Source organism: Rhagoletis pomonella, unplaced genomic scaffold, assembly GCF_013731165.1.
Source record: "Rhagoletis pomonella isolate Grant_MI unplaced genomic scaffold, Rhpom_1.0 Rhpom_scaffold_00004, whole genome shotgun sequence".
Lineage (NCBI taxonomy): Eukaryota > Metazoa > Arthropoda > Insecta > Diptera > Tephritidae > Rhagoletis > Rhagoletis pomonella.
Window position 1 is genome coordinate 48,604,725 of NW_023458558.1, and position 11,212 is coordinate 48,615,936.

The 11,212-nt window shown below is 33.2% G+C and overlaps 1 protein-coding gene across 3 annotated transcripts in view; it reads right to left on the minus strand.

Moving 5' to 3' along the window:
- LOC118737694 (glycerol-3-phosphate acyltransferase 1, mitochondrial) overlaps window positions 1–11,212 on the minus strand; it is a 23,792-nt gene that overhangs the window by 3,797 nt on the left and 8,783 nt on the right. Inside the window, exon 2 of one of the 3 annotated variants that reach the window (XM_036468389.1) lies at window positions 4,963–5,179. The exons of 1 other annotated variant lie outside the window; for it this stretch is intronic. In XM_036468389.1, coding sequence (XP_036324282.1) covers window positions 4,963–5,179 — 217 coding nt within the window. The remainder of the gene's footprint in view (window positions 1–4,962; window positions 5,180–11,212) is intronic. One more of the 3 variants, XM_036468390.1, reaches the window with a different exon arrangement.

Below are 11,212 nucleotides of genomic sequence, written 5' to 3' on the forward strand. Positions count from 1 at the left end.
GTATACTCGAAAAAGCAATGTTGCCACTTTTCCTCTTTAAACCATGTTCGAATCGTGGAAATTTTGGAAGATCACAGGGTTGCTTTTAGCATTTAGATTCTTAATGCAAAAATGGAGTTGCATTTAGTTGCATTTAGGTGACGAATTTTGTATGGATAAATGTACATTTAGAGTAGCATTTAGAGCTAAATGCGCTAAATGTGCTTTTACGCGTAAGCAAAAACAGCCTATAAGCGACAGGAACACGGCTGCATACGATTTCGAACTCGCGTAAATGTACATTTGCTAAATGCGACAGCATGAACGCTCTTCGAAAACATATGTTCGAAAGTGCTTAATGTTGCATTTTAAATGCAACAAAAACGCTGCATAAACCCGACACATTGTGCAAACTTAAAAGTGACAAATGTTCCTCTGCCTGGAAGCCGCCTGGAATCTAAATGCTAACCTGTCAAAATGTAAAACTATCCTGCCAAAATGTTAGACAGGGTGTTTAAAGTGATGTAAAAAAGGCAAAAGTTATTAAAATAAAGTAAAAAAAATTGGCAAAATATGCATTTAGTTAAATGAATTCCTGCATTTATATGCCATTTTAGTATTTTAAAGCACAATGGGAGTGAAAACTGCAACAGGCAATAAATTGTTTGGAAATAAAAGTAAAGTAGCCTCCATATTATTATATTTGCCGCACTCAAATGCTTTTGTTGAGCGCGTTTTTTCCATAATGAATTCAACGAAAACTAAGATTCGAAATAGGATGAGGCCGGAAAGCCTTAATTCAATAGTTCGAATAAAATGTGCGATAAATCAATTAATATGAGTTATAGTAAATTTAATAATTGCGCAGTCCTATTAGAAAATGTGTTGATACAAATATTTTTAAAAAGTAAGCGTATTTTTAAATAAAATTGTTTGTACTATTATATAAGTGATTTGTGTTATTTATTATTATCCTGAAGGTATTATTCTCGTTTTTTTTAACTGAATTATAAAAAGATCTAATTTTTAAAATAAAGGATTTGTTAAGGCGATTTCATTAATTTTATTTAAAAAACAAATTGGCGATTTACGGCGATTTTTTTTTCCAGAAATGTCGCTTTTTTTAAAACAAACTGGACACCTTAGTATGAGTGAAAAAGTGTGTATGTATTGCTATTGTCGTGACAGTATTGTCCGGTGTAAACCCTAACGCCGCGTGTACATTAGACAATGCTGTCAAGACAATAAAGAAATTCGTATGAGTTGTCAAAAACGCTGATAATTGTTTCCGTGGCGTAGGCGTCCTGACAATAGTTATGACAATTCATTTTGAGAAAAATGTCGGACGTGAACATTTCATTATAATACGCATTTCGTGCGAGCTATTTAAGATAAACACAAAAAAAAATAATAATACTAAAGAAGAGACAAAGTTACAAACACATCAATGTCTCCTACTACTGTAGCACAATCCACAATATTTGACTTACATATTAACAAAATTGCGGCAGGAATTTCAAAATTTCAACCCTGTTTGTGTGAAATATTTTTTTTTTATTAGTACTTTTCTTTTAGTCAATCTATGCTGAAATAAAAGTGAAAATCAAAAAATTTTTAGTCAGAACTCCCCGAAAAAAAATCCTGGCTACGGCCCTGTTCATAGTCGAAATAAAGTTAGTTGCAGTTTTTTTTACAGGTATTCCCCTGAAAGTTATCGACTTTATTTAGACCATGAATATGTTCCAATATTTTTTAAATGTTACATGCATGTCCATTACGGTGGTCCAAAAATGCATGTGAAAAAGTAAAATCGGAATTCTTATGCTCTCACCCCCTAGGATTTAGAACCCGACAAAAATATACCCTTATTTTTTTATTTTGAAATCAAAAAATATTTAGAGGTCGCTCAAAGCGCCTAAAGTTTTCCATGTATTTCAAATGGGGGAAAATGGTATAGAATAGTTAAAAATTAATATTTTTCTTCCGGAAAACTATGTTTATCTGCAGGAGATTCCCAGTAATAATACCCAATTGTTTATTTAACTATTTTTTCATTGCAACTATCATTTTTAGGTCCGCTAAAAACCCACAAAAACCCCGAAAAATGCAATTGGGCGACCAATAAAAAATCGTTAGTATTAAAAAATCGTTAAATAGACAAATGGGTGTTATTATTGAAAGTCTCCTGAGGAGAACCAGAGTTTTCCTATCGAAAAATATTGACTTTCAAGAATTCTGTACAATTTCTACAAAAAAGTTTATTTTGCCCATATAAAAATACATGGAAAACTTTGAGCGCTTTGAGCGACCTCTAAATATTTCTTTGATTTCAAAATAAAAAAATAGGGGTATACTTTTTTCGATATAGAACAATCCTAGGGGGTGAGAGCATTACAATTCCGACTTTACTGTTTTCGGACCACCCTAATGTCCATCCCTATCAACAGTACATATAAAAAATTGCTTCAATTTTTCGCCGAGCAAAACATAAACAACGACCTCTGTATGCTAGAAAAGTCATGCAAATGATAATAACGGCACGTTATGTCTATGGCTAATAGATTATTCGTCCTCATACTACTATCAATTAAGCTAGGCTTTGTATGCACATAGTATGAACACGAAAACATGAAACATTCATGAATTTATGTTTGTACTAATTTGAATGCGTGCAAATCATTTCTCCCAGTTCTGAACAGTGACTTGCTCATTTTATTCAGTACATGTGCATATGTACATTCATTCATTCATTCATTCTATATAGATAATTATTAATCTGAACCGTTTATTTTGAAAGGGGCATAAGTCTTTTCCAACTCTTGGTTGGTTACTTCCAGCTGGGTGCATCTGTAATTCGTTCTATCGTCATAAACTAATGACAAAATTTTTACATTTGGCTGATGAAGTTGCGTCTGTTACGCATTCAGATATATGTATAGCTAAATGATAACTGAATTCAATCGGCATGAAATGCTTTATGCCACTTTCAAAATAAATGGCACACACCTATGTATGTATGTATGTATGTATGTATATTGAATTAAAATGTATTCTAATATTTTTCGAATATTTTTAATGGTCTTTACTGAAATCGATCTTTTATTTGCTCTAGTGGTGGTATTCATGTCAAGCTCATTATTGTCGTAATTTGATATTCTGTAGCTGTTTGATGTACTTTGGTTTTGTAATTACGCTGTTAATTGACAAATACCGCATTACGACAAGAATATTGGCCTAGGCTGAATTATCTACGATATGAAAATGATTTACCCACATATATACATATGTAGATACGCACATACGTATTTACATTAGAGTGGGTCGTATGAGTGGGTTTTTCAACAATTAAGTCCCGATAGGATAAGCGGACGGCGTTCCCTTCAGTCTTCAGAGCCAAAAAAAAAAACATACAAAAATTAGAAAACACAAAACAATGGCTCATCGTTAAATCGTCTGCGGTATTTGCCATCGCCAACGGGCAAAGACTCGTAAATCTTTCGGGCTCGGGTTCGTCTTTTCCAGTACTACTACTGTCGGGCTGCTGACATTCAATAGGATGGAAAATTGTTCGCTCCATAATTTAAGTACGTTCTCGGCATCGGTCACTAGGTCGCCATGGTTGTTCTTACAGGGGTTCACCCTGGTCTTGAAATCTTCCGTAACTGCTATACCCATGAACCAAAAATACGAGATCACGTAAGAACGCGACGTTGTATTTGTAACTGGTTTTGAGAAAAAAGTTTGCGAAAGCGGGTAGGTCAGCTGAGCGTTTGTTTACATCACAAGCACCACTATTTTACACTTTTATCCAAGTAAAGAAGAGTTAATTCAACATGACAACACATTTTAAAGCATTTTGTTGCATCATTTTACCTAAATTGCGCGTTTAAAGTGGCTGACAATAATTTTGGCTAATTTTGGTTTTCGTTGTTTTCTTTGCTTTGTTTACTTTTCGCTCGTTTTCCAGTGAAACAAGATGGCGTAGAATCCGCTAAAAAAAATCGACTTTTTTCACTCTCTTGTTTTTACGTGATCTTTTGTCTTTCGTTCATGGCTATACCTAAACCAAAGCTTTGGGCGGAGCGTTTTCTGGCGACTAGCGTTAACGCCGAAGTGCCATAGCTAACAAAAAGTGTCAACGCTATGTCAAATGCAGAAATAACACCAACAATAATCATAGGTTTGTTTGTGCGAAACACGAAAATGGCAGTTTCTCCGTTTTCTGCAGCTAACTTCACTTTCTAACGCCCTGTCAAAATCGAACTTTCCAACCGCAAAGCGTTGACATCGCGTTGTTTCGGTATGCTTCAAATAAATTGTATGGACATGACAATTTTTAGACAGACAGACAACGCTGAAGGCTCCGTTATGCATACTTGGCATTGCTTGAGCGTTGTCACATAAGGAATCTGTTAAATGAGCTTCGCGTGTAAGCGGTTACCCAACGCACAGCATTACATACGTAAAAGTCTGTTGGTTTTTGATTTCTACGTAAAAATGGTATAGCAGTGCATGCAATGCCAAGTATGCATAACAGAGCCTTTACTCTTTTGTTTAGGTATGGCAGTAAGTCGCCTAACTCTCTGATAACATTTTCAGTCATTTCCTAACGCTATTTTGGCCTCTCTTTTCTTATTGCGGCAAATACATCCCGCTTCCTTTTTCAGTTTCCATCAGTAATGGAAAATCAAAATTTAAAATTGGGCCTATTTTTTTCGAAAAAACAGGTAACCTTTGTGTTATTTAGCTTTATTTTCATTGTTGTAAACTATAACAAGCTGGTTGCTTTTGGATATAATTCATAGACGTATATTTTACACTCTAGAAAATAATTTATGCAACTCCACATACGCGGTTTTGTTTATACGCGGTTTTGTACTTTAAACGACGATATGTATAATAAGTATGTGTTGGAAGCATGTGTAAGAATCAATCATAACATCAAAGCATAAAAGCGCTATGTATGTACTCGTATATGCATACCTCTGTATGTATGTACGTATGCATGTATCTGTTTTTATGATAAGTAATCTTTTCTAATCTGCTGGTAACCACTTGATGAAGATCACTTACCGCCTTGACATTTCTACGTAGCGTTGTGAAGAGTTCATTGCCCATAGAGTTGAACTTTACTATTGATGGCCGATAATTTATATTCAAATTCAAATTAGGAAACAGGTTGGCTATGAAATCAAGTGCTCTGAAAAAAAGTACAAAACAAGGAAAATAAGACTTTATTCATTTGTAATGCATATTTAATATAAGTGCATGTGTACTTAAAAACACATACATACATACATATCGTTACCTTTAATATAGAAAGGCCCTATTTCACATCGTCGCTGAAATACAAAAGGCCGTTATGATATAGTATACGGGACAGTCCTCATTTTTTACCTATTGTCCTGGTAATATATTTAAATTATACGGGACGCCAATTTTCTATATTTCTTTTAATGTCTTAAAAGCTCATTAAAATGGCATGCCTATGAACGAGTTTTAAGTGATGTTGGCATATGACCGTAATTTTCTCCATAAACAGTTATTATTTTCTAATCTCAAAACTTGTGATTCGAATCGAGGAATACATACAGTGACCAAAATAGAAATTAAGACTCGACATTTTAATAGTTTTGGCTATTTTTCCTTAGTATATTTAATGTTTATTATTTATTTTATGAAAGTAAAGCTCTTTTTCTAAACAAAACCATATACATAATATAAAGTTTCCAACTTTGTGCAAAAAACTATAAAAATTAATTCTGCAATGTTTCACCAAAATTTTAAACTTTGTAACTAGAATCTTTAGAAAAAATTTGCTTTGCAATTTTATAACTCATTAAAATTCAGTATAATAAAGTGCGAGTGGAAAGTGCTGCTCATTTTCTTCTCTATCAAAAAAAAAAAAAAAACATGGTCGAACATACTTACTTTGTTTGAACAAAATCCATAACACCGTTAACAAAAAAAAGCCAATAATTAATGATAAGCCTTAGCGACTTGTTTTCAAACAAACAAAAAATTATCCTACAAATTTGTAATGTTACTAAAAGGATACTGTTTCAGGGCTAATATATCTGGGATCATTGAAGAAGGCTTTGAGATTTGTAAGCAGTTGTAGGAAAAATTTGCTAAATTATTTTTTGTCCCGTATTCGGCTCTCATAAATATGGTCACCGGTTTTATAATGCATTTCATCGAATTATAAGTCCGCACATCAATGTAAGCAATAAAAAAATTCTAGTTAGTTACGGTTTTTTTGCATTTCAACGACTATATGAGTTAGGGCGTTTCTATATTAAGGTAACAGAATGTATTTAAATCTATATATTTTTCATATACATAGTACATATCGTCACCTGAAATGCAAAAAGACGTAACCAACACCATCGTTGAAATGCTAAAAGTCATAACTAATAAAAAATTCAAAATTCACTTTTTGATTTATGTATATGATGGATCGAATTACCATTCCCCACATCATTTTACGAAAAAAAATTGAAATATTAGTCACGACTTTTTCCATTTCATTTACGATGTTGTTACGTCTCTTTGCATTTCAGGTGACGATATGCATCTGTGCCGTTTTTTTTTTTAATTAGCCTAAGTCGAGATAAGTCAAAATTGGGTTTTATTTAACAGGTCTATTCTGCACGTTACCGAAGATTTTGTGACCGAAAAATTTTATACCAAAAAATGTTACCACTTCTTGTCACCGCGATTCTAGGTACGTTGGTAATGCAGTGAAAATATTCAGCAAATCAGCTATGAAGATTTGTGGAAATTTCTGTATTGCATATTTCACGGGGCAATATTTTGTTACTAGCAGACACTTTAAATACCGGTTATAAAATTTATGTTACCAGCGCAGAACAGACCTGATAGTATTAATCATTAGAGGAAACCCCTTTGATCTGTATTTTGCTTGTTGTAACTATGTTCTAGTGGTAACTATGAAAAAGTTGTAAGGCTTTACAAAATATCTCAATTCAAAGGGATAAATGTGGCATCAGTTAAAACAACTAATCTTCAGTTGTTATATCTAGCATTTTAAGAGAAATTATTTTATTAAAACAACTTAATCAGTTTATTAAAAAATCCTAATTTCACTTAGGTTTTTTTTTTGGGAAGATTAGTTAATTTTGTCGACGAAATTCGTTCAACAATAGCGGCTGAGTAACAAAATTGGGGTTTGGCCGCCAACGATTCTAATTTTTTTTCCACTCACAACTACCTAGATTATAGAAGATTTGAGCCATTATTTACCTATTATAAAATCCATATTGGTCCAGTAATTAAAATTTAAAGATTTTTCGACATTCATTAAAATTTGAGTTAGGCTATTTTAATTGAACGGCACAGATATGTATGCATGTATGTATGTATGTTTAGTAATTTTAAAGCGTAGTAGCAGTTGATGGAAACCTACATATGTATGTAGACACCCAGCAAACACAGTCTCTAACGTTAGAGAAATTTGGATTTCTGCATTAGATATACCCTAGTTATTCTCTAATCATTCTCGAGTCGATGACGAAGGTAGAGAACTACATTGGAATTCGATTAGAGAAACAACGCAAATTCAAATAAAAATAAATAAGCAATATTCGAAATTAATGAATTATAAATTATTTTAAAGCTCAAATAATTCATTATTATTTTATTGCGAATACATTTAATACAAATTTTGCAAACAAAGCGTTCTATTTAATAAAGCAATACAGTAGTTTGAAACTCACATACGAATCCCGTTAGAGATCAACATTAGAATTCAATTAGAGAATTAATATTTTCTCGAGTCGAGAACTATGTCCCATTTTTGTTGAGATTACTATGATTCTCGATAGTTTTTCCAGTCGTTCTCTAACGTTTGAGATTGGAGAATGTGGCTAGTTCTCCAATCATTCTCTAATCGATAACTAACCTAAATGTTTGCTGGGTATGTACACATACATATGTACGTACATATGTATGTACATTAGACCGCGCCTTATTTGCAACTTTGTCTTACAAAGCAAAACTTCCACCAGAAAGGTCCATTTGCTGAAAAAACGTGACCTGCGACAAATTTTTGAAATCGGATAAGCGAAAGACGTTCCTCAAAGGCCATAAAGTTCACCAAATTCGTGGAATTTTTACAAAGTAGTCGTAATTGCCTATAAGTCAGTGGGAAATTTAATGTTTTAATGGCGCTTGATAGTAGTAGTAGTAGTAGTTTTAGTAGTAGTCGAGTTCCGCTGATAGGGTTCATATGATCGGCGTTAATTTACCAAAGAGAGCAGCGTTATTTTAAGTCATAAAATCCCGAAAAAGGCGAAATCCCGCAAACTGGCAACACTGTTTCCACTCATCTTATACCATGTTCTGACCGACAACGAAAACATGTTTTCGTTGCTTAAACTGGTTTTCGACCTAAAACTTGTGTTTTCGTCAATGTAAAATCTGTCAAACGAAAACAAGTTTTCGCTGAAAACCACTTGAAAACTCATGTTCCACTCATTCCAATCGGTGTCTGCACTAGTTTTTTTCGATTATTTATCGAAGTGGAAGTCATACTTTATCATCTGCAATACGCCATTTCGGATTTATTGTTAATTGGCTGACCAAAATGAAATAAGCATGGAAGTAAAAGGTTGTTAATGAAAAGAAATTGAAGGAAAAGTATTTTGGTTTTGTATTTGTGCAGCAAAACTGTAAACAAAGGATGTAAGAAATGTCAACGAAAACACCAACAGTCGGTGTGAACAGCCTTCAGCACACAATCCCAAAACTGGTTTTCAAGGTGTTTTCGTTGTCGGTCAGAACATTGTATTAGTTTTGTTTGTGCTAAACCAATTCAATAAATGGCGGAATTTGGTATTTATTCTTCTTCTTCTTCTTCTGCTAGCTAATTTCTGCTAGAAAAAAATTTCTCTAGCATGAATTTGCAGTTCTCCCGTGTTGTTACGCTCTTGATTCAGAGCTCTCTTGCAAATTTTTTGGGTTATCATACACTTTTCCAGTAAAAACTTGCAGGTTCCAGCACAAATTAGTACTGACTATGTCGTAAACTTTAAACGCCTAAAATTATATTAACTGGGTTCGCAAAGTACCATCAAAGGCGTATTATGCATTTGCGAAGTGTTAAAAAATAGTTGGTTGGGGTTTCAAGTTTCTTTGTTTATGCATGCCACGCACACAAAATTTGAACTTTTTGCATTTTTTTGATTAACCAGTATTCTGGAAAAACTACAAAGTGGTGTTTCAGTTAAAGTGATGTGTGATGAGCAGGACCGAAAACTTTAGTAAATATGCTTTCAAATATGCTCCAAAAACAACAAAGAATCTAAGTACAGTTTAATGTTTCGTTTTTTATTCAGTTTATTTCAAGGATTGGACGGAATTCGAAATTTTCATATTTCCAGTGCTGTTAATGCATCGATTTAGTTGTCACTTTTTTACTTACTGAATTTAATTGTTTTCAAATATTTGTTATCCTCCATTTGAGTAAATTCTTTTGAATCTCTTCAATAATACCAATGCCCTCCTGTATCACATTATTTTATTAAATAGAACACAGGTAAATATTTTATTTTTATGTTTGCCACTTCAAATTTAGGTTTGGAACTCACCCGCGATGAAAAATTACATAGTTATATTTAAACTTCACATTTTTTGATGAGCGCTGGGAATAAATATGTTAGAAATGAACATCAGGGGGTCCACCGAAACCAGTAAATTTTTGAAAGGGGTCTACGAGAAAAATAAGTTTGGGAACCTCTGGTATACTATGTAATATACCTCTGTAATTTTGTAATATAAACTAAAAATGTATACATCGTTTTAAGCCGTAATTATTTAAGAAGTAAACGCCTAGGCTGTTGACCAAACCGGTCTATAGTTTTATCAATAATCTCCGATTGGTTCTCTCATACAAACTTTCGATGTAAACTTAGAAGACACAAATGTAAAGACAAAGTTATAAACAATTGAACTATACATTGTGTATTTGTACCTATGGAAGCTCCGAAAAGAGTCCCAAGCGAGCATATCCACCTTAGGACGTCACTATTCAAAAGGTGGACAGATCTCTTCCCGCGTTTTGTTTACCGGTAAAATTAATTGTATTGCCAATTACTTTAATCCTATTTCAGGTTGGTCTTAAAAGTTTAATTAAATCAAGTTAGGGAACTTCCTATTCCTCTTAAACGAAATCTGTATTTCTATAAATTACTTTTTACTTTTTAGTTCACATTGTAATAAAGCGATTTTTTAGTTTTTTAAACTATAATTTTATTTAATGTACTCTTTTGCGAAGGCGAGTCGTTTAGACATGTTTGTTGAGCTCATACATATCCAGCACTTCACGGACCACATATCGATGGTCAAAAAATTACAGCTAAAAGCGCCGGTCTATTTGTATGGGAGATTTTTTCGACTATGCGCATATAGCACCGTGTAATTCTTAGCAAATTTACGAAAAAACCATGGGGTCAAAAATCAATTTGGAGTTTTCCTATAGGTTTCTTAGCATTTTGCTGTAGTAAAGTGCTTAAATGTTGTATAACATGCTTTAAGAGGTTTTTGAAGTGAAACTTCTTAATCGAGTTCGGAGATGGTTGCGTTAAATATTTAACACCAAGCCATAAATTCTGTATCGTTCTATCGATTTTTAAAAATGAGGTGTCACATGAAAGGCCTTGTCCTTCGGGTGTGCAATATAGTTTTAGTTCCATAAAAGGAGTTGCCACATGTTAGATAAACGAATTCAAAATTTCTCTGCCGCAGAGGGTTGCGTTAAATATTTAACACCAAGGCATAAAATCTGTATCGTTCGATCGATTTTTAAAAATGAGGTGTCACATGAAAGGCCTTGTCCTTCGGGTGTGCAATACAGTTTTCTTTGTTTAAAGGGTTGCCATATATACGAAAATCAAATTCAAATTATTTATTAAGTTAAATGAATTATCCCAATATGGGTATCAAAAGTAATGGTTTTGAATAAACTGTATTTTTTAGCTACATGTAGGAGGGTTGCCACCTGTTTCAAAAGTCAAATTATAAAAAAGTCTTATTCATAAAATACTATATAGTAAGCGTGAAAAGAAAGGGCTTAAAGAAACACAATTAAAATATTTTTGAGGTGCCTGAAGACGGTGACCACCTGTTTAAAAAGTTAAACTCAAATTATTGAAGCGAATCTTATTAAGATAAAGATAAAGATAAAGATAAAGATAAAGATAAAGATAAAGAT